Source organism: Leopardus geoffroyi, chromosome D4, assembly GCF_018350155.1.
Source record: "Leopardus geoffroyi isolate Oge1 chromosome D4, O.geoffroyi_Oge1_pat1.0, whole genome shotgun sequence".
NCBI lineage: Eukaryota > Metazoa > Chordata > Mammalia > Carnivora > Felidae > Leopardus > Leopardus geoffroyi.
Window position 1 is genome coordinate 89,628,036 of NC_059342.1, and position 24,012 is coordinate 89,652,047.

The 24,012-nt window shown below is 53.9% G+C and overlaps 1 protein-coding gene across 16 annotated transcripts in view; it reads right to left on the reverse strand.

The window, feature by feature from the left end:
• The window catches only part of RAPGEF1 (Rap guanine nucleotide exchange factor 1), a 131,698-nt gene that overhangs the window by 32,254 nt on the left and 75,432 nt on the right, over positions 1-24,012 (reverse strand). For all 16 annotated transcript variants that reach the window (XM_045469062.1, XM_045469059.1, XM_045469067.1 and 13 more), the window contains 7 exons: positions 23,644-23,800; positions 11,214-11,302; positions 10,387-10,539; positions 9,791-9,914; positions 9,167-9,350; positions 6,874-7,380; positions 1,595-1,794 (listed from right to left, as the gene is read on the reverse strand). In XM_045469062.1, coding sequence (XP_045325018.1) covers positions 1,595-1,794; positions 6,874-7,380; positions 9,167-9,350; positions 9,791-9,914; positions 10,387-10,539; positions 11,214-11,302; positions 23,644-23,800 — 1,414 coding nt within the window. The remainder of the gene's footprint in view (positions 1-1,594; positions 1,795-6,873; positions 7,381-9,166; positions 9,351-9,790; positions 9,915-10,386; positions 10,540-11,213; positions 11,303-23,643; positions 23,801-24,012) is intronic.

Consider the following 24,012-nt stretch of genomic DNA (forward strand, 5'->3'; position numbering starts at 1 on the left):
TGCCGTGCCGGGGCTTCAGCCAGAGTTGGGCTCGGTCCCCGCATCTTCTACTTCCAGCAGTGGGTAGGCTCCAGTTAAGTTACTCTGGCTTTCTCAGCCTCAGTTTACTTAACACGGGGGTGATAGAGGCTGTGGAGAGGATCATGGGAAACCAGACAGAAGCCCCAGTGCTGACATAGGGAGGCGTTCAGCCAAGCGTCTGCCCTGCCAGCATGGTGAGGTGCTCCGTGGGTGCTCCCAGACGGGCTCTGGTTCCAAGCGTGCTCACTAGGGATGTGTGTGAAGCCTGTGGGCTCCACGGTGCGGAGAAGATGCCAAGGGGCACCTGTGGACACTGGCAGGAGGGGCCGAGACTGTCTCAGATCTCCATGAAATCTGGTTGGGCTGCTCAACCAAACATTTTAGGTTAGGGGTCGGTGCGGCAGGCATTTCTACTTCCATGGTAAAGATCCCTTTTTGAAACGTTTTCAGAGTAATTCAGATTCACATTGGGGCACATTTGGGTGTTCATGGGGGTGGGCAGGGTGGGTGAAGGACTGAGACCCTGAGTCTGAGTCGTGAGACACGGCTAGACAGTGGCAGGCCAAGAACCCAGGGCGGGTGCTGCCTTTCCTCTGACAGACTGAGCTGTCTCCCAGCAGGCTAGGCGTGCCCCTGCCTCGTCGGCCCCTGAGCTCACTGAACGTGGGCTCAGGGACCCTGCAGGCGGGGGCTCGGGGAGTGACCTGGGGACCTTGGTTGTCCAGTCAGCAGTTGCCTCCCAGCAAGGGAAGGGTGGCACCTTTGTGTCCCCTCAGGACGGACGAAAGATGGCCAGCTAGCCGGTCACCTCTGCAGTGGAAACACCACCAGGCTGGCCAGCCCATGACCAAAACGGCACGTGCAGCTCTGAACAAGAATCCCCTTTGGAGGTGCACTCCTCCCAGAAAGCACGGCCGGATGAGATGCCTGGATGCTACAACCTGACCACAGTCCACGTGGTTAGGAAACCGGCAGCAGGGAGAACAGGGTTCAGAGGCGGGCAGCAGGCACACCCCCCCTGCCCGGTCCCGGAATCTCACATGCTGCCCACGCAGGACAGCCGGCCTTCTGCGCCGACTGGGGCTTCCTTACCTACAGGGAATCCTCACACAGGAGTGTTTTCAAGGGGAGGAGGGGCACCGTGCTTGGGACACAGAACGGCTCTGTTTACGGCCATCGTGCTTCAATAGGGCTTGTTTCCACGGGGCCATCCCTGGCCAGGGTGGGGTGTAAGTCACCCTGTGTAGCGAGGCCATTATGTAAATCAAGTTCACAGATGGCCGTGCACAGACCATGCCCTGTGCTTTGATGGAGTCCCTCCTTTCTGGGAGGTCTATAGTGGAGCCAAGGAAGAGAGGAAAAAACACGAGACCGTCGGCAGAGAAAGCAAACATTCTGAGCACAAGCCAGGCCCAGCTGCAGGGACGGCAATGGAAGCGAGGGCGCCACCACCCCCGGGGCGGGGAGGCCGAGGAGCAGGCCCGTGAGCGGGCCAGGAGGAAGTGAGAGCGCCACGTGGCAGCCGGCGCGGCACGCACGGCGGCCCGGGCCCCGGAAGCAGAGCGCGGCTTACCAGCTGCCGCTGCTTGGGGGGCAGGGCGGGGGGCGGAGCCAGCTCCTGCGGGGCCTCGGCGCTGAAGGAGTCGTTGAAGCCGTACACCTCCATGAGGAGCTTGTTCTTCTGCTGGTAGATGTGCTCGTTCTGCGGCGTCTGGTAGAACACGGACGGCTGCGGCTCCGAGTAGTCCTCCAGCAGCTGCATGTAGGCCAGCACTGCGAGACGGAGAGCGGGCGGGGCCCTGGCCGTGAGCGGGGGGTCCCCCGCCAGCGCGCCCCCTCCGCACCCCGACCCGTCCCCGCGGGCCCGCCACACCAGGCCAGGAGCTTTGGAAACACGACAAGAGGGAGCCCTACGGAAACCGTGGCTCGGGCCGAGGCCGGCGCGACCCTGCAAGGCTGGGCGACCAACGTGTGGCGCTCTGGTGGAGCCGGTGACAGCGGGGAGGCCGGGCGTGTGGGGGCAGGGACACGCGCGAACTCCCTGTACTTCCCGCTCAGTGTCGCTGAGCTCTAAGAAATAAAGCCTCTTTTTAAAAAAGCATCCTGGGGCCCCCACCTCCCTGCTGACAAGCCCTGGGGGTCTCCGGCCCCGTTCCCACTCCCCCCCCCCCCCCCCCCGCCCCAGGTACGCACTCCTCCTCCCCCACCTGGGACACCCGGGACGTGTGCACATGCTGTTCCCTGCTCTTCCCAGTCCTGCCGGGCACATTCCTCCCTCACTCGTGGCTCGGCGTCCCCAGGGGCTCCTCGCCAGTGGCTTGCCCGGCAGCCCCACCTTCTCCCCCTTGTGGCCACTCAGCCCTTCCCACAGCGTGTCCCGAGCCGTCTGCGGGACTGTCCAGGAGCACCAACGCGTCGGGCACTGGCTCAGCTGCCAGGGCCTCACAGGGGCCAGCAAACAAGTCCTCTGCCCACCTGAGGCCTACACCCTCCCACAAGGCAGGAGACAGACCCGGAGAGAGGCGCCCGGGGGGGGTGGACAGCAGAGCGGGCTGGTGGCGGGCGCTTCTCCCGAGCTCGGATGAGCCACGTGAAGGACTTCTGCACCGAGCCTGCAGGCCAGCAAAGGCCGAGGCCGGGCCCAGGGTGCGGTGAGCAGAGCAGAGCCAGCAAGGGGAGACTGGAAGGAGCGAGGCAGTCGCCTGGGGGGGTCACGAGAGGCTGTGGGAGAGGGGCAGGGACGCCGCGGGGGCGAGGACCAACAAGGGCTCCCCTCGGGGCCTGCCCACGGCCGCCTTGTCTTGAGAAAACAACGCGGGGCCTCTGTGGTGGTTCGGGCGAAAGACTGCGCGGGGTGGGCGGAGGCGGGGAGAGTGGTTTGATGCAGGATACACTTTTAAAGGTGATGTAACAGGGCTTACTGCCTCCCACTCGAGTTGAAGCCCCTGGAGGGCAGGGACCAGAAGGGTCCGCCGGGTCCACGGCTGCATCGTCAGCACGTGACACGCCGCAGGTGTCCACAGATATTTGCAGAATGAGTGAGTGAAGGAAACACGTGTCCTCCGTCCCGGCTGAGTCCCTGCTAAACCAGGCGGCGGCCCCGGGGTGGGTCTTGTAACGCACCCACTGGGTAAACAAGTAACAGCCGCTAAACTCTGTTCCCCCCTTCCAGCCCAGAGGCCACAGAACGTTCTCGGGCGAGAGACAAACTGCAAAGAAAGACGTGTTTGAATTCAAATGCGTGCGTCCTCTCCTCCCTAAACATCCTTCCAGAAACCCCAGCCCTTGCCGCCCTGCCACCTGCCACCAAGCGGCCGCCTCACGGTGGCACAGCCCGTAGCTGTGCGGCCGCCCAGGGACAGGCTCCTCGCCTGAGCCGTGCGGCATCACCGGAGCGGCCCCGGCAGCAGATGCCAGCAGGAGCCTCACGCACGCGGGGAGGCGAGACGTCTCAGCCCTCGGGTGCGAGCATCAGTATGCGCCTCGCTCCTGATTTTTCGGGTGATCCGAGCCCCACCTCCAGAGCCAGGCCCTTCTGACGACTCCACGGGTTTGGGAGAGCGACCGTCTGGACCTGTGTCCAGCCCTCTGGCATCCTCAGGAAGGCCTTCTCCCATCCCCGTCTCTCTGTGGGACTAGAACCTGCACGTGACACTCCCCATGGCAAAGTCTGGGTCAAGGCCGGCCCGGAATGGAGTACTGCCTTTCTCTTCTCTCGGCAGTGGAGGAAGATCCTGAGAGCAGGGCATCCCCGGCCAACACCGACAGGCCCATGGCTGAAGGGCAGGTGCTGTTATGCCTCCTTGATTCACGAGTTAGGAACGAGGGCCGATCAACGTACTCACGGGGCCGCTGTGCACGCGCCAGGGGGGAACCGGTGACGACGGGAGCTGGGAAGGAAAAGGGCCCAGGTTTGGAAGCAAGGGAACTTAGGTGCGTGTGTGGCAGTCACGGGGATGCCAGCGAAGGCACCATCTGGAGCTGGGTGCTGTCCTCTTGGGTCATGTCACAAGCGCTATGAGCACCCGCTGATACCAAGAAAAAGTGGCCAGGACAATTTTGCAGGGCTTAATTCTGTGTTTTCAAATAGTCTCCACATTGAGGGTAGATAGGGAATGCCTCTCTCGGGGGATGTCTTTCTGATGTCCTTCACCAAAAGGGGGATTGAAAAGAACCGGTATAAGGGCCTTCACTCCAACAAGCACTGAGCAGAGCGTGGCTGTAAAACGCGGTACGTAAAGGCAGTCTCGCCCGGAGGGGACAGCTGCCACAAGCGCACCTCACTGTCCCCCTTGAGCCCCGTGAGGCTCTCCTTCCATGCGGCACCAACACCATGAGGCGCCAGAGGAAGACGCAAGCCTCTGAAGGGGACCCCACACGCCTACCGAGTGCCCCCTACAAAGACTGCACACAACCCTCTGTGGCGGACTCAGACGGGAAGCTTCCACAAGACCTGAACTGACGAAGTCCTCGCAGGGACCGGCTAACCAAGCAGAGAAACAGCAGTGAGGCTCACAACCGGAGGAATAAGGAAGAGGGGTCCGTTTCAAAAGCAGCCCAAGAGCTCAGAGAAGGGGGCAGCGGCATCACTGGGGACGCTCGCAGGCTGGTGCTCCCTGCGGGCACCCAGGGCAGTGATTAGGAAGCCTGCCGGGCACGAGGGGCTCGTGGGGCTGCCCTCAGCAAGAGGGGCCGAGGACCCTAAGGATGTCAGTGCCACCCAAAGGGGGAGGACACTGTGCACCAGCACGAACTCGTCCAGCATTAATCACATATAAGGGATGACGTCGATCTCCTCCTTTCTCTCGAAGCAACTGTGCAAGTTTTCCACTGGGGCAAAGCCTGGAACGCCCCAAGGGTCCCCTCGGGGAGTGAGGAGCGGACTAGAGACGAGGGCTGTGCCTCAGGTTTGGGGTCCATTCACAGGGCACAGAAACGACTCCCAGCTGCCTGGGGGTCACTACTGAAACCCATACGGTCTCCACAAAGGAGGGCCGGACGCTCTCCTTCTTAGCGTGGGAGGCAGTGCGTGCGCTGTGCTGGGAAAACACAGGCCTGCTCTGAACCCCCCTCTGCCACCCACTTGCCAGGTGATCCTGGCAAGGCTTAGTCCCCCTGCGCTCCCGTTTCTTCATCCATAAAACGGGCGCCAAGATCACTGCCTGACCAGGGCCTAAGGACTAAATACGACAGTGCGGGAAGCCTTAACCCAGGTATGCCACACCTTAAGCTCTTAGTTTTTAAAGGTTTGCAGACACAAGTGCTACAGACACTGATAGAAGAAGTAAAGCCTAAAAATAGACGTCTAAATTAACAGAAAGTATTTTCAGCCACCGGAGACCTGAGGCTGCTGGAAAGGCAAGAGCGGACGACTCTCCTTTTCCTCCTCCTCCCTACAGCCCCTGCGTGCCCTGACCTGCTCTAAGAGCTGAGAAGGTGAGGCCTCTGGCTCCGTGGCCAGGCACCACACATCTGTTGCGGTCTGCATGGATGCAATCCTACCCTGCATTCTGGGTTTGGATAACTTAATGGAAAGGGGAGGGGAGACAAGGGGAGAGGAGGGGAGGAAGAGAGAGGGGAGAGGGGAGAGAGGGAGAGGAGACGGTGTGAGCCCAGGACGGCACACTGGCACACTGCTCAAGTCAAGGTAAGGTGGGTGGAGGGGAAGGGCCAGTAGCTCCCTAGACACCTGCTCGCGTAGAGGGAGACGTTCCTAGCACTGCCCCTGGTGACTCCCACCAGTAGCGCCCTGCTTTCTCCTGAGCGAACGACAGGTGGGAACGACCTCATCAGTCTGCACGGCCAGCTCTCCCTCCAGCGGGGAGACCATACCACCCAGGCTGTGACACATGCTGGGTGATACCCAGCAAGGAGCTGGGCGACAAGGCCCATCCGGCTGCCCTCGGGGCCATCCTTGCCGCGTTTAACCAGGCCGGGTCTCCCCTTCTTTGAGAGTGGGTTCCATTCTAGCAGGGGCCAATCAGATGCTCTCATTTGGGAACCTGGAAGGGAGATTCAAGTCCTAGTTGGTGGAAGTCCTCTGCTGGATGCTTCGACTGAGGCCAGGGAATCCTGGGGCTGTGTGGCCCACGCGAGCACACACACATCTGCGTGGTGGCAGCCAGTGCCGCAGAAGGGCCAAGCAGAGCCTGGCTGGTGGGGAGAGGGGGAGGGCGGGGCAGCTGTTACGGGAACTAGCAGAAAAACAGTCTCCGGTAGAACTCTACTTAGGAACCTGATGGCAAATTTACAGTTGGAAAATACAAAAATCTAAAATTTCAGCTCCATCCCTGGGCCCCAAGAACATCATCTATTAAAAATATGTGGTCTAAGAAACGTCCTCAGCAACTGCAACCAGGTGCCCTCAGATTCCAAGTCAGTACAAGACATCTCATGTCTGCAAACAGAAGACAGCGGGGGTACCAGGGACCTCTCTAAACAGCAACTGTGCACACTCTCGAGGATCCTCAGAAAACCCCTCTGTGGGCGTGGTGAGCTCTAACTAAATTCAAATGTCCACCCTGCTTTGCCCTGATGTTGCTGTAATGCTGTCCTGAAGCTGGGACCCTCGTCTCTCTTTGCTGCTGCGTGTTCTGGCCAAACACTCGGGCTCTGCGGAGGCTTGGCCCGAGGTTTTAGAGCAGCCATAAGGACAGGTTGGCTTATCGGGCTCTGAAAACCATCACCAATATGGACAAGACAAGGCTCCTGGAAGTGTCCACGTGCCGCGGGCCCTATCTTTTATGAAATCACGAGGCCACCGGTTTGATTTCGGCCTAATGCTTAAATAAAACACACCACTGTTTTAGGTGACAAAATGTGCTTGCCGACAATGGCTGGACAAAAGCTTACTGTGTTTGTTTTTCTTCTCTGGTAGAGGAGGCGGTTTTTCTGGGTCACCCGATGATTCAGGAACGGTGAAGTCACCCACAAACTCGACAGAGGCTGGGGACCCTCCTTGCTGAAAGGGGAGAACAGCAGCAAAGGGCGTGAAGGGGACAGACGGGGCCGAGGCTGGGTTCTGCAGGTCAACCTCAGAGATGTTGTCGTATTGCGAGGGGTGTCGCTCATAGGACACCCTGCAGCCAGAGCTGTCCGTGGTCTGCGAGGCCGCGCTCCTGCGCTTTTTCTCGGGGAGGGCAGGCGGCATGTCCATCTGCTGTCCTGGAGCTGAGGACCCCTCTTGCTGGGGACAGCTGCCAGGTGCCGGGGACAACTGGAAGGGATGGCCGAGGAACGGAGACCCAGACTCTCCCAAGGACTCCGGCAACGGGCTAAGATTACAGGCCACTTGCTGAGGTATCTGGTCTGCATTAGAGAGGTCTTGCTGAAGGAATTCGTAGTCGGGATCATAGTGATCTGCATTCACAACGGGAAGAACATGACCCGTCAGTCACGAGGCCCCGCAGAAAGAAACAATCCAACCCTCCCCTTAACCCGGTGCCATTCATCACAGTGTGAGGACACAGCATCCCCGTCTCATCTCTATGCTTCATTTCATACTCCTCATTCTTCTCCCTGCTTACAGAAGTAAAGCCGAGTGGGAAGATGGCTGTTTGCTTATTTGCCTCCATCGTTTGAATTTCTTATGAAAGAAAGAAAGAAAGAAAGAGAAAAAAGAAAAAGAAAGGAAGAAAAAGAAAGGGAGACAGAAAGAAAAAAAGAAAGAAAAGAAAGAAGGAAGGAAGGAAGAAAAGAGAAAAAGAGAAAAAGAAAGAAAAAGAAAGAGAAGAAGAAAGAAAGAAAGAAAGAAAGAAAGAAAGAAAGAAAGAAAGAAAGAAAGAAAGAAAGAAAGAAAGAAAGAAAAAGAAAGGAAGACAGAAAGAAAGAAACAAAGAGGCATGACCACTGTAGGAAATGTGGCAAAAAAAAAGAAACCAAAATCAAGAAAATAAAACTCATCCACAATCGCATTACTTAATCGCATTACTATCACCTGTTTACAATTTGACGTCTTTCCTTAAATGTCTTGTTTTTTCCCCCTAGGATTCATTTTTTAAACACCCAACTGAGAAAATACTAGGTCAGTGGTCTTGGATTTTGGCCATTACTCAATGCATCATGATTGACTTTTCATAGCTATGTCTCACTCCACCAAGCGGATGCATGACGGTTCGTCGGATTCCCTAACACTTGAGTAGTTAGCTTGCTTCTGGGCCACCACTACTCCCAGTCATGCCGGGAGTAACGTCCTGGGATAGATCTTGCCACAGGGACGCCTGGGGGGCTTAGTCAGTTAAGCGTCTGACTGTTGATTTCAGCTCAGGTCATTATCTCGTGGTCCCGGCACTGATGGCTCGGAGCCTGCGTCTGTCTGTCTGTCTCTCCTTCTCTCTGCCCCTTCCCCACTCAAGCTCTCTCTCTTTCTCTCTCTCTCTCTCTCAAAAGAAATAAATAAACATTAAAAAAAAGAAATCTTGGGGCGCCTGGGTGGCGCAGTCGGTTAAGCGTCCGACTTCAGCCAGGTCACGATCTCACGGTCCGTGAGTTCGAGCCCCGCGTCGGGCTCTGGGCTGATGGCTCGGAGCCTGGAGCCTGTTTCCGATTCTGTGTCTCCCTCTCTCTCTGCCCCTTCCCCACTCAAGCTCTCTCTCTTTCTCTCTCTCTCTCTCTCAAAAGAAATAAATAAACATTAAAAAAAAGAAATCTTGCTACAAGCTTCTGATTAAACCCTCAAAGTGAAATGTCCAGCTCACGGGACACAAACAGCTTCATGCTCTCGGACCCTGGCACCACGCTGCCTTTCGGACTCTCCTCCGGCCCCCGCGGCACGCGCTCAGCACCGACCGGGAGGTCAGCATGTGCTGCCCACCTGCCCTCACCCTCCGTCAAAAGCCGTCAGGGGCTCTCCCCGTCATCTAGAGCTCTGAGCACAGATGGCTCTTAATTTTGGCCACGGGAATCAGATCACACACTGACGGATTAACCACAGTAAGAGCCACCATCTGAGCATCTCCCAGGCAGTTTCACATGGTTGTTCCATCTAAACGTTCAACCTCCTGGGGACAGACAGATACCGGCAGCCCCATCTTGCAGTCGAAGAGACAGATCAGGGTCGTAGGACCAAGACTGGCATCGCCGTATGACCCCAAAGCGGCCACCAAGAAGCGGAGAGACAGGAGAGTTGAGAGATGGCTGAGCCCACCTAGTGTTTCACAGCTTGTGTTCCGGGAGCACTGCCCACTGTCCCTGTCCAGGGAGGACAGCTGCTCGTCTGACTTGCTGAGCTTGCCCATGCTGCTGCAGGGGGACAGGCGGGGCGATTCTCCGCCGTATGAGTGGCTGCCTCCTGACAGCCGCCTCTGTGTGTAACAGTCCACGTCAAAATCCTGGTGTGGAGAAATGAAAACCAGGCCCAAGTCACTTCTGAGAAATGGTGGCAGAGCCCAGGGGAGAGGAATCGGTACACTGACTTAGAGGAGACTGCCAAGCTCAGAAACCGGCTGCAAAGGCCCGTCTTTGATGTAAGCACTAATAAGCTGCATCTGTGACTCCTGAGAAAGGAGCCTTTACGAGTGCTGGGAGTGTGTCGCCAGCGAGGGCCCCAGGGCCAGCCTCAGATGTCTGCAGGAGACGCTCTTTGGCTCCAGCCTCCCCACCCCGACCTCCTCCCCCACGTGGGAACTTCCACCCCGTCCGGTGGTCCCGTACAGAGAAGGAACGGTCCTCCCACTGCCAGGGGCTGAAGACCACTGGGTTTCTTTTCGCCTCGGGAGCCAAATTCCCACACCCAAAGCCTTCCTCTGCCTTCCAGACGGGGCGACATTACCTGCCTATTAATTCCAACGGGCAAACTGGAACCACTGGTGGCCCGACTCATGGGGGCCACGACGGCCACTCGGGTCGGGGACGGAGCTGACTGTCTTTTCTTCGGTGGCAATGCTGGTGGAGGACTGAAATAGATTGAGAAATCCTATCAAACCGAAAACCCAAACAGAAGCTCTTTAAAAAGGCGTCAGGGTACAGAATGTGGGATTCTTTCATCATCAGACACTTCACACCTACTTTGAACACTTTTAACTCCTGTCCCACTCCACTGCTGCCAAAAGAAAACCTATCAATGCCAAAACACCAAGAATCAGAAACATCTTTTCTTTTCCTTCCATAGTAAGTCGTACGAAGGCTAAGAGGCAAGCCGCTGGGAATTCCTGGAGGGCGCGGCAAGGGCAGGCGCTGGGGCCAGGCTCGCGTCCTCCACAGATGATCCTCCCCAAGGACGATCAAGATTCCAAGGCTTCTAAAGAGCGAGGGGCTGGGTTCCAAGTTCTTACCCTAACGGCACCGTCTTCGTTTTGGTTCATCTACCCATCCATTTATCAGATTACATCATAAACAGAAGAGGGTGCCAGAAAAATAAAAAATTACCTATTATCAACCACCCGAATGCCAGGTAAGGGGGGTTTGGGGGGCGCAACCTCTTCATCTGTAGAGTCTGGAAGCAGCTCGGCTGACTGGGACAGGCCACTTGTCTTGTTCAGAATCTCCATCTCTCGATCTGTCAGGGGGACCTCAGACTGGCTGGAGGATGAGAAGAACCTGGGATTACAGAAGGTTACAGAGCACACGCAGGTCCCGAGCGGGGCAGGATGTGACCGGGCCATGGAACCGAGGCAGGGCACCGGGCTGAGCAGCAGGAGCCCTGGACCCTGTCCCTGGAGCTCTATGGCACAGATGGGGTTTCAAGTCTGTTTGATCACCAAAAATAGCAGGAGTTCGGCCAGGACCCCCCAACTGCATCTGTTTCCTTGTCTGTAAGAGGAAACCTCAGAAGACATGGTCTAAAGGTTCTCGACATGCTCCAAATTATTATGTTTTATATTTTTACTAGGAGCTTGTAGCAGAAATGGTTACAAGGCCTTGAAACTGTCCACACTGCCCTCAGCAGTTTACTCTCTTGATGAAGCTCAGTTCTCTCAAGCCCAATCCCCAAAACCCAACCCTCTAAGCTCTTTCCAGTTACGGAGGGAAGTGGCTCCGGAAAAGCACAGGCGGGGGTCATGGTCTCACGCAGCAGCCTGAGAAAGAGTCACGCTGACCGCTAACCCTGAGATCAGGCAATACTTCGAAACATGAGCGAGCTGGACACACTTTAAAGCAACACAGGCCACCAACAGCCTACCTGATGGGGCTCACGCTCTCTCTCAAGGGGAGACCCAAGTGGCCAGTGGCTGGAGGGTTTAGTCAGAACTCACCCGTCAGGTCTGCAGGCTGGGGAACTGGGTTTCACTGGGCTGGTTGGAGACGGATGCCCCTGCTTCTCGATGGTAAGTCTGACCAGCTCCTGTACCCCACACAAGAGAGAAGCCATGAGGCACTACGACAGCTCCTTGCTCCTCGGTTCTCACCCCAAGGCAGGTCAGCTGTCTGTCCTCCGCCCAGTCTCTTTTTGTGCCTGCAGATTTCCCGCACACCATTAATGCAACTACTGTTCGATTTAGATAATCTGAACTTCCCAAAATGTCCCCTACCCTCCAAAAAATACCTTCATAGCGTGTTGAGACGTTTCAAGATACATAAAGGTACTTCCTCTTGGAAGAGGGAAATGACAAACCCTGCTGTCTCAAAATGACGAAGTTTAACACTGAAATTACATTCCAGCAGAACAGATTCCCAGCCAGTTTGTGGGGGGAGAACTACTCTTTAGTTCCTGAAAGCCATTAAATTACATCCTATAACGTGCAGGGCGCTGCCTGTGTTAAGGAGCAAACCTCCGGCATGGGGAGGGTGGTTTCCCAAAGCGAGGTGGCCCCGGGTGTGGCGGCAGCTGGTATCCCGAGATGACTGGTCAGCATCTTTGTTGACCGACAGAAAGTTAACGGCCTATTACCCAGTGGAGACGTGACTTCGGAAAATATATTTTTTACACGGAAAAAGAGAGAAAGATCAGGGCCTGCTTGTTTTTTTTTTTTTCTCAACTAGAATGCAATTTTCCCCAGTTTGATGGGGTCTGATGATCACAAATACCCGTGTAAATACCACTCAAAAAATACCGAACATTTCCGTCGCTCGCTCCAGAGCCTCTGCCCCACCCCAACCACGGTTTTACTTCTGTTTCGCAGATTACATTTGCCCAGAACTTGACATAAATGGAACCATTACAATATGCACTCTCCTGCACGCATCTTGTCTGAACAGCTTTGTGGGGAGATCTAACTCACGTGCCGTAAAAGCCGGCGCGATGGTTTTGTCTGCTCGCGGTGGAGCTGCCCTCAGCACTGCGACTTTTACTACTTCTGCTCCCCCACAAAAGAAGCTGTGCCCGTGACCAGCCCTTCCTCATTTCCCCCAGCAGCCGCAGCTCCGGGCAACCACCATCCTGCCCTGCCCTGTCTCTATTCTGCTTCTCTTTTGCTCAGTATGACCGTCCACGTCATCGTGCGCACGAGGAATCTGTTCCTTCTCGTTGCTGAGTTATGTTCCAATGTATGCACAAACCTACGTCTCTTTATCCATTCTCCTGTTGATGGACATCTGGGTAAGACCTGTTTGCGTCTGGGGGCAGGGGGGAAGGTTCAGTATTTCAGCATGAATATCCATTTCTAAAGTCACAGAGGAGGCAGCAATGGGCGTGAGTGGGCAACATCGACATGCCCCTGAATGAGACTGCAAAGCCTCTCCAAACTCAAAATGCCACAGACACGAATCACAACACATGGGCTAAGGCAAGGTTAATATCCTCCCTAGCACAAGGATTCTGTCAGAAACATGAAAACTAGAAGAAAAAGACAAATACATCAAAACTAATACCAAAGAGGAAACTCACAGACATAAACATCAGTGCTCAATAGTCATCAGGGACTCTCCAGCTTTGATGGTAACAAAACAGAACCTTCCAGACACGGTAGGTAGGAGTAGTCCTTTGAGAACAGCCTTCTTAGAGGATGATTTGTCAGTATGTGTCAAAATTAAATATCTGTACTCTTTTTATAAGAATTTAGCCCAAGGAGGGGTGCCTAGGTGGCTCAGTAGGTTGAGCGTCCGACTTTGGCTCATGTCATGATCTCACAGTTTGTGGGTTCGAGCCCTGCCTCGGGCTCTGTGTTGACAGTTCAGAGCCTGGAGCCTGCTTCGGATTCTGTGTCTCCCTCTCTCTCTGCCCCTCCCCCAGTCGTTCTCTCTCTCTCTCTCTCTCTCTCAAAAATAAATAAACATTAAAACAAATTAAAGAAAAAAAGAATTTAGCCCAAGGAAAACGTCATGGATGTATGCAAAAAATAAGCTGCAAAGGATGGTCATCACAGCATTATATGTAATAGATAAAATTAGACTCAATGCTCTGTAACTAAATAGTTAATATTAGATACAGATTGTGTCAATTACGACAGAACCAAGCAACAGACCATTACGTTGCCAATGCAAGTCAAACTGGTGAGAATATATGATATCATGGAAAGAAAATGTAATACAATGTTTGGTGGAAAATAGCTCCAGGTGGTCCCATGGCAGATATACAGTATATTTTGGAAATAAATTGTAAACAAGAAGGGGCCCCCAGGTGGCTCAGTCGGTTAAGTGTCCGACTTCGGCTCAGGTCATGATCTCACAGTCTGTGAGTTTGAGCCCCTCATTGGGCTCTGTGCTGACGGCTCAGAGCCTGGAACCTGCCTTGGATTCTAGGTCTCCCTCTCTCTCTGCCTCTCCCTAACTCATGCGCTCTCTTTCAAAAATAAACAAACACTGAAAAAAAAATTTTTTAATGGAAACAATACACATCTAGAAAGAAAGTATGGCTATGAAACACCCCTAATTTTCTTGCTTTTGTTTCTTTGCGTTTTTGTAAATTTTCTATAACGAACACGTATTACTTCTGAAATACTAATTAAAACGAGAAAATACAACCAAAGGCATGCTCAGTACAGCTGGAATCAGCATCACCCCACTCTGTAGGACAGGACAGCGGCTGCCTATTCTTGGAGACACGGAATTAAGATCTCTAAGAGTCAAGTACTAGACAAAGAAAGGAGAATGTTCCTATGTCCCTGTTCTCACAATTTACAAGTTAAATAAAATCTCACGGGCACTTGGACACTAGTTACCTAGCTGGTGATTACGGCCAGGACGAGACTGAAAGTAAGGAGACAGATGACGGGTTGAGGAGAGAAAGCAGGGAGTGGGAGGGGGAGCAAGTCACCGGGCTGTACAGAAGAGCATCGCTGTGTCAGGGGGTCAGAGGGCCAGACCAAAGCATCCTGGAAGGCCCATGTTCCCATTACTCTTTTCCACAAGCAGGGCAAAGAACAGAGAGAAGTATGTGTACTCGCATCGGCTGACGTAGGAGAAAATTCCACGAACTCTTCACTGATTCACGAGCAATTATGATTAGCATGCCATCTTTCTGGAGGGGCAGCTGAGCAACGGTGCAGGAGTCACGGAACGATGGGCACATCGGCACAAGCGCGCACCCGAACTCCCACACGACGACGTGGTGGCGGAAAGTCTCCCTTCCGCCGGTGTGCCAGCCTTGGCTCACGGAGGGTGCAAAAGGGGCAGGCAGCTTTTCCACCCCTACCACCCTTCTGGCCCCAGAAGGAGACAGAAGGGAACCTCCAGAAGGCGCGCGCGTCTGGCTACCGCACCAAAAACCTAATCTCGGTCAAAGCTGGCCGTTGGCAGTGCGGCCAGAGCCTGACTCCTACTAAAGGCAGAATTTCCGAGAGGGACGTCAGACTTTTCAGCCCTCTTGAGGCACAGGTGTGAAAAGAGCAGACTGTGCGCACAGCCGGCGACTGTGAACCAGACAACGACCGGTCCACTGAAAAGCAGTCTTCAAAAGCCAAAGGGTATTGGGAAGAGTATCTTTCTAAGTGCATAATACTTTATTTCTGTGCTCATTTTATTCGTACTGAAAATGGTCACAGTGATGTTCCCATCTTGAGTGACCTTCAACAAGTCAAAGTACGAGCTGTGGTCCTCCCATCTCCTCCTTGGCACTAAGACAAAGCCCCCCGTCCGGCAGAGAGCACACGGGCCGCACAAGGGCCCCTACGAGGTGCGGCCACGGGCAACGCTCCTAAGAGCGGCTGCCATGCTGCCCCTACCAGTGGGCACCACACCGTGGCCAATCCTCCCAGGCTCACACGGCGTGCCTGAGAAGCGCGCCAGTCTACGGGCCGTGGCCACCAATCCTGCTCCCCCCTCACCCCGGCCCCTCGCTGTCCATCCTCAGTCACCTTCTGGCCCTGTGAGTCTTCTGGGTTCAGGCCATGACAGAGCCCCTCTACTGCTCAGCGGTCCTAAGACAAGTCCTTCGCCAAGGACACCACATGGAGGCCACCAGTCGGGAGTTTCCCGGACCGAAGCAGCAGAATGAAGTCACAGGGGTGTCTAGCTTTTTCATGGTGAAAAGAAGGGACCTTCCCACCTGAAGTCTGAGGGGTGAGGCAGCCACAGAGCAGAGGAGGCGGCCTCCTTCTCCTGCGCAGCAAGCCCTGGGGAACAAGTGGGCTGGGCAGGGAGGGACTCCCGAAGTCAGCTCTCCGAGGGCCACTCCGGCCGCAAGACACTGGCTGTCATTCCTCAAACGGACTAAAGACAAGGCAGCCAGAGAAGACCTCAGATTCAGTGTGGGAGGAAAAAAATTAAGACACGAGTTTGATGAGGTTAAGTGAAAACCCCGGTGGTGCTGAATGCGAATTGCAAGTACCAGCAGAAACTCCAGATGTGTTTTGTCTTACAGAAACTAACCGCGTGACCCACCAGCAGCGATGAGAACATCAGCCCTCAGTGTGGCCTCTAAACGGGACTTCCCAGCAAAGGGAAGCAGGGCTCCCTAAAGGAACGGCTGATTCCAGTTCTGCGGTAAGCAACGTACAAGGTACCTTATAACTCAATAATAAAATGAAAGCCCAATTTAAAAATGGGCAAAGCGGGTGCCTGCGTGGCTCAGTCGGTTAAGCATCTGACTTCGGCTCAGGTCATGAACTTGCTCTTGTGAGTTCGAGCCCCGCGTCGGGCTCTGTGCTGATGTCTCAGAGCCTGGAGCCTGCTTCGGAGTCTGTGTCTCCCTCTCTCTCTCTGTCCCTCCCCCACTCATGCGCTCTCTCTCTCTCTCTCTCTCTCTCAAAAATAAATAAAGATTAAAGAAAGACTTTTTTTAGAAGGGGAAAAGGACTTGAACAGACATTTCTCCAAAGAGATACACAGACGGCCAATAAGCACACGAAAAGGGACTCCATATCATTAGCCCTCAGGGAAATGAACATCTGCCAAAAAGCACAGGTGGGAATGGAGGCCGTGGAGAAGCCGGAGAGGCTGAGGCCCGCATCCACCGCAGATGGGGTGGAAAACGACGCAGCCGCTTCCAGCCCAGAGTTACCGTGTGGCCCAGCCGCTGTGCTCCCGGGTGTACCACCAAGAGAAATGAAAATACACACCCGCATAACAACGTGCACAGGAGTGTTCACGGCAGCCTCACTCAGAGGTGCCGAAAGGTGGGAACTCAGACGTCCAAATGGCCGCGAGAAAACAATGCAACGTGGTGCGCCCACAGAGTGGAATATCATCTGGCAAGAAAAAGAAAGGAGGTACCGATACATTGCTGTGGCATGCGTGAACTCTGAAACCACTGTACTAAGTGACAGGAGCTGGTCTCAAGGGGCCACAGAGTATACGATTCCTTTTATATGAAATGTCTAGAATAGGCAAATCTATAGAGGTCAGGCTGCCTAAGGCTGGGCGGTGGGGGATGGCAAGAAATGAGGGGGGGGAGGGGAGAGCATAAAGGGTAGGCAGTTACTTTCTGAAGGTGACGAAAGTGTTCTAAAATGGATTGTGGTGATGGCTGTACGAGTGTGTGAATACAGTAAAAAGAAAAATCACCATACATATTTTAAGTGGGTGAATTATATGGTGTGGGAATTACAGCTCAATGAAGCTGTGTATCACCACCCCCAAACAAAACAACTATCAGATGATAAGAGCCTGGAACAGATTTTCATACCAAGACAACTACGAAGAAAACTATCAAAGACTTCTAGGGTCATATCACAGGGAACTCAGGAAACAGCCTAAAAAAGTTTTCAGTGGCCAAAGATGGGGCCTGGGGACCAGGAAGAGGGACAAGCACAGTGGGTGGGAGCACGGCCAGCACGTGTAAATTCATGAGTTCAGAATGATATTTTATTTTATTTTATTTTATTTTTTTTTCTTCAACGTTTATTTATTTTTGGGATAGAGAGAGACAGAGCATGAACGGGGGAGGGGCAGAGAGAGAGGGAGACACAGAATCGGAAGCAGGCTCCAGGCTCTGAGCCATCAGCCCAGAGCCTGACGCGGGGCTCGAACTCACGGACCGCGAGATCGTGACCTGGCTGAAGTCGGACGCTCAACCGACTGCGCCACCCAGGCGCCCCCAGAATGATATTTTAAACAGCTCAACTCACTGGTCATGTTAAAGGGTGCTAGGAGACAGGCACTGTTTTGAAAACTGGTAAAGAAAGGAAGGAATTAAGCATGGATCCTGCCTCTTCTCTGAGAATGATCACTCAGGAAAACTGTAAGTTTACAAGGGAGGTCTGTCATTTAAGTGTTTCCCAGCTAATGAGAGAACGGCACGAAGAATTAGAAACTCATCATTCTGCAGCTCCAAATCAGTGAACAGATCTAGGCAAAAATCATGGATGGCTACTAACATCAGAAAGGGAGGGGCGCCTGGGTGGCTCAGTAGGTTAAGCGTGTAACTTCGGCTCAGGTCACAATCTCACGGTGCGTGAGTTCAAGCCCTGCGTCGGGCTCTCTGCTGGGCCTGCTTCAGATCATCTCTCTCCCTCTCTCTCTGCTCCTCCCCTGTTCACGCTCATTCTCTCTCTCATAAGTAAATAAATAAAACAGTTTTGTTTGTTTTTGTTTTTGTTTTTTAAAGAAAAGGAAACATGCCTCTTGATGGAGGTGAGGGCAGCACCGAGGGAGCATTCGGAATACAAAAACCTGAAACTGATTCAGCCTCTAGTTTCACAGGGAATTCAGGGGAGAGAGGAACATGCCAGACAACACTGTTCGGATGTCATCAGCACAAAATCCAGAACGTGGGAGACCTGTGACAGCAGTAACCCTTCCTAACAACTCAAGTAAGCTGCAAGGACAAACAGACAGAGAAAAGCGATCTTTAGACGCATGTTAACGGACTAAGAAGCATACGGGCTTTATCTGGACCCTGAACTGAAAAGCAAACTGTTTAAAACCAGAAAACTATGCCCTGCATACGGGCAGGATCCAGCCCAGGGCTTGCTTTCTGTAAGGCCCTCAAGGTGAGAATTCTTTAAAAAGAAAAAAAAAAAATTACATAAACCAATGACAACATGCAACAGAGACCCATAGGCAGCAGAGAAGGTATGTAGCCTGAGAGGCTTCGAGTATTTATTCCCTGGCCCTTTGCAGAAAAAGCTTGCCGTGGCCTCAAGCTCTGCACGGGCATTTCCAGGCGGAAGGACGGGATCTGTGATTTGCTTCCAGCGATCCCGGGGAGCAGGCAGAGGAACAAGACTGGCCAGGAGTGAACAACTGCGGAGCTAGGTAATGGGGCTTCATTACCCCATTTTTCTCGTGGCAAATATTTGAACGTTTTCATCAAAAAATTAAAAAATAGGCTGAATGAGGAATAAAAGAGATGGCTTGAGATGTCAGTGTGGCAGGGACAGCAAGTTGCCCCATGACTTGTTCTTCCTCTTTAGCAGAATTTCAGCTGGGCATGTGACCAAGCTGTGATCAATGAAGTGTGAGTGAGTTCTGTGAGGTCTTTGAGGAAGCATCCTCAAACGGAGAGGGCACACCTTCCTACTCTCTCTTCCTCCTCACTCGCTGGAATGCAGTCACGATAGATGGAGCAGGAGCAGTCGTTCGGGACCATGAGGTGGAATCCATGTGCTAACTAAGGATGGCAGGAAAGCGAGATGGGAGACGACCACATGCCTGACCATTTTGTGAAAATGTCATTAGCCTCAGACTGCCCGTCTGTGGGCTTCTTGGCCCTGAAGGAGAGTTAAGTTTAAAAGCCAGTATTATTGTGGATTTTCTTGCAGTCGAACATAATCCTGACTGATGTAGTCAGAAAAACACTTCCTACAAAATATTCCCGTTGTAAGTGAAAACTGATACAGGCAAAGCTCACTAAAAGTGGACCTGGGAGGTTACGAAGGGAGCCACACCAATGACATCAGTTACAGGAGGAATCAGCGCTTACAGAGCCCAGCAGAGGCACCTTCACCAGGAGAGCACTGTGATCGCGGGCCCAGCGGGAAGGATGGACCCGGCGTCTCCGACGAGAAACCCTCCACCCCAGCGACTCGGCCAGTGAGAAACCGCCCTCACCCTGAACTCCTTCCTGTCAATCTCCGGGTCAGGACAGCCCCTCCCAGCATCCTCCTCCTAAAATAATCCTCTCTCTTTGTTGGACTTGCCCGTGGTTTTGCCCCGGCTCGCAGGTTCCGAATTGCAATTGTCTGCTATTCCTGAATAAGCCCATTTTGCTGGTAGAGTAATGGGCTGTTCTATTCTGTCGGTTAACGGGTACGAAGGGGGTCCAGGACAGAACACGAGCGCAGGTGCGGGTGGTGACAACAGACCTGCAGGTACTCTCCTCCAAGGCTGTCGGCGTAAGGTTGAAAAATAAAAGTGTGTGTGTGAAGGGGCGGGGGGAGCCGGAGGCCAGGGAAAGAGGCTCTGGGTCTGAGAACTGACATCCGGGAGGGCGTGCCAAGAGGGCAAGCAGAGCCCCGGGAGCTGGGTAAGAGACGGTGCATCTGAGACAAGAAGAAAGGCTGATGTTTAGACGGAAGGGCACGAAGAGCTGGCACACTGGCTTCCGAAGGACAAGCCGGGTCACGTGCTGGAGCCAGAGGAGCTGGGCCGCGGAGAGCCAGGTGCCAGGGAAAGTGAGGGCCTTTCGATTCCTTCCTTAGACGGTCACCATCCTCTCTGGGCCTCAGGCCCCACCAGCAGAGCACCTGCCCGGGCCAGATCAGGTGATAACGACAGGTCTGTCTTTCGACCGCAGATGCACGGAAGCGAACCACAAGCACCGTCAAAGGCAGGCAGGCGCAAGCCACCCTGGACGCTAACATTTCCGTGGTTGACGGTACCTACCCGCCATTTACTGGGCACCCAGCACTTACTGGCCAGGTACTTCATATACGTTCTCTTTCTTGACCTTTCTCAGTTCTTCAGGGTAAACATTTAAAAACCTACTCGAAACTCACACAAGTCACTTGCCCGAGGTTACAGAGCTGGCAAGTGACATCCACTCAGGGCTTTAAATAATAGCTGGTGCTACCCCCATTCAGGGACAGAAGCAGAGAAGCCCTGTTTGAAAACACTTCTTCGACCGTTCAAAAAAAGAATTCCATTTAACAACTGAATGAGTTACTTGGAAGATGCTGAGCCACTTTAAAGGCACGCGCCAACGTCTCTCCTACGAGCGGGATGACGACATCCTCACACCTCTGCGCGGCCCCGTCCCTCCCGGCGAACTGAGGCTCACTCGCCCCACCACGACCCAGGCTTATACGGTGTCCTCAGCCCGATGGGGACAGGAGAGGGGCTGGAGGCCGGCTGGCGGCGAGGGGGGACGCACAGGCAGTCCCTGGGCTAAGCTGGGCCTCCCTCACGTGGGGGGAGGCCGAGGGTGACAGGAGGCGCGCGGGGTCTGGGGTCCGGCAGCCCCGGGTGGGAGTCACGACCTCGCCGCTGACCACTGGGCTGCCTCGGCCTGTTCCCACACCTGCGAAGGGGCGATCACGCCCACGGCAAGAGTCGTTATGAGCATCGGGAGGGACTAAATGTCAGCTGTTGCTACTATGACATCTCGACAACAAACGCCAACAGCACAGTGTTCGGACCGTCCCTGCTCCCTCGAGCGATTCCAGCTGCAACACACTTCCAGCGGCAGGCCGGCTCCTGCACACCCCCTTCTGCCTTTGGCCCGTCTCGCCCTCAGGGCAGAGTCTCTGACCACCCTGAAAGGGGAAGGTGACCCAGACACCCGACCAAGGGAGGCCACGTGCCACTTTCTCTTGTAACACTAGACCTCGTCATGATTACAGAATGACAAGCTCTGCTGTCCTTCTCCCTCTGCAGATCCTAAGCTAATGGTCAGGGACTGCGGCAGGGGTATCACTACAGTCCCGATCGTATGGCACCGGCTGGCACTCGAGGAGGCTCTCGAGAAGGGAATCCTGAATAAATGAAACAAAACTGGACTCAGAGAGGTCATCACCTAGAGTCTTCGTTCTGGGTCAAGTATTTGTTATTTTTCTTATTTTGGGAGGGGGAGGGAGGGGGAAAATATGGGAGGGGAGGTGAAGGGGGAGGGTGAGGAGAGAAAGAAAGAAAGAGAGAGAGAGCGAGGGAGGGAGGGAGGGAGGGAGGGAGGGAGGGAGGGAATCTCAAGCAGGCACCATGCTCAGTGCAGAGCTCGATCCCACAGCTCTTGGATCATAACCCGAGTCAAAATCAAGAGCTGGAAGCTCTAACGACTGAGCCTCCCAGGCGCCTCTGGGTCAAGTATTTTAAAAACAATTGTGGAAGGGCACCTGAGTGGCTCAGTCGGTTGAGCATCTGACTCTTGGTTTCGGCTCAGGTCATGATCTCGCGGCTCAAGAGTTCGAGCCCCACATGGGGCTCTGCGCTGACAGCGCAGGGCCTGCTTCGGATTCTCCATCTCCCTCTCTCTCTGCTTCTCCCCCACTTGCACTCTCTCTCTCGAAATAAACAACTTAAAAAAAATCGTGGAAATGTTCTTTGTGTCCAGGCACTGACAGGTTCGTAATCTGGAGGTTTCTCTCTCCCTCTCTCATTGGTCAGTTTGAAAAATCAGAGAAATTTTTCTTTTCGACATGCCTTTCAGCGGGTACTGGGGTGCTTTAACGATCCCGTAACGAGAAGTTACTTGGGAACGTGACAAAGCTTCACACACAGAAACTCCATCTCGTCTATTTTGGGCACTCTAACTTGTTTCACACATCTCGTGATAATTCAGTAGAAGGAAACCTGAACAATGTCACCTGCAAAACAACAGCATTTCCAGAAGCCTGGGCAGGAAGGGCAAGGGGTGCGTGAGCCAGAATTCCACACGCTCTGCTGGTGACGTGCGACCCAGGTCACGTCTCATCCTGCACTGCCGGCCTCCAAGAGCTCCAGGGGAAAGCGACGGGGAAAATGCGTATGGCTACACTCCAAAATCTGGAAAGCGACACAAGGCCTTACAGGACGGGCCACTCTGGGCCTTTACCCTTAAGTCTCCCTGGCCCACACAGACATGGCAGGACCTAATACGCTCTGGGGAATGCACGGAGCCTGGGCCAGCAGAGGAGACGTGGTGGCATCCAGCCAAGCCTCTCTCTACATGAGCTTCCTGACGTCCCACCGACACGACGGCCCTACTTATGTGGCCCCAGTCGACACGATTCATTCTAGAGCAAGTCGTAATGCTAAGCAAGGCTTTCTTAGCCTTCCGAAGCTCTGTGACTTTTACCATCTGGGCATCCTTACTCGACTCTCCGGAACTTCCGTGGGACGTCAATCCAAGGAGACAGCTTTTAGGAATCTGCTGGGACAGCTGAGTGGTGAAGGAGGTTTTCTTGGACCTAGGTTAAGCACCTCAGCTACAACTTTGAACTGAAGGGTGTGGAAAGGAGGACACAGCTGTTTTTTCCTTCCCCTAAGCCAAGAGACTGGTCTCCAAAGCACACACCTAGCACCACAAAATTAATAAGGAATAGCAGCTAAAGTCTGAGTGCTTAGTACGTACTAGGTGTTGTTCTAAGAGCTTTCCATGTATTAATACTTCCCACAACCCTAGGATATATGGCACTATCATCATACCCATTTCACAGATGACTTCATTGAGGTGTAGAACCCTAGACTGAATAGATCGCTTAAGCTCACAGACTAGTAAGTGGTGAACTTGGATTCAAACCTAGCCGGGCAGGCCCCAGGCTAGCCCCCTTTCCACTGCTAACATGGCCTCGCGGACCAGCAGGTCTCCACTTTCCCACTGCCCGCGGCACGAATCCCGACCCGAAGGCCCTCAGCCACCTCGTACTTACATCCTGTCTTGCTCCTCACCCATAGGACCTACTGTGTCAATTAGAGTTTATCCGGGACCCTCTGTGGCCTCTGCTTCCCACCTCAACTAGGTTTCGTAATTTCCCATCACGCTGTTCCCGACCTCTCTGGCCGGTAAATTCCAGAACGTCAGACCCAGTTTCATTCCTTACTCATCTCAATCCGACTTTTCTACCAAGAATCACAGAAGTTCTCAGAATGTGAAACGGTGGCGGTCGACTTGCTGAGGGCTTTGCGACCAGTCAGTGCAGAGACCACTTCCTCTGCGTTCTGTCTAGCAGGCAGGCACACACAGTCAGAGCGGTACCACAGAGCCTCACTGAGGGCTGACTACGTGCTCGAGCAAGGCTGACTGCTTCCGGCAGCTTTTCCAGTATCGAGACGATCAGGCCAAAGGCTTTAGTGCTCTGAGAGCCATCTGTCCCAGAGGGAATTAAATGGCCATCGGACCGAGCAGCAACACCAGAGACGCTCGGAGACGTTCGTTCCAATGCGTGAAGCTTGGGAACAAGTTGTTGTGTGACAGACGCCCGGCGGGGAGGCCGCTAGCAGCCCGTGTCCTACCTTCACTCCGTCCAGCACAGCCTTGATGACCCCTTTCACCGTCGTGACCATCTCCTTATCTTCTGAATTCACCCCTTCCAGCATCACTTGGTCAGACCAGCGGATGAGGTTGGCGAGACTTTGGTACACCCGGCTGTAGCAGGAGGAGAGGGCTGAGCTGGGGGCAAGAGAAGAGTTTCTTAAAGAAGGTGAACCCTCGGAAGCACGACCGTCACTTGAAGCTACTGTTTGATACAGAACCGGTTTCTTGGAGACAAGGGCTCACTTCTAAACCTTTCTCTCCGGAAGACCCACACCTCCTTTTCGTGACAAACGTTCCCCTGAATCTATGCCCTTATAAATCCAACACACACCGTATGCAGCTTTACA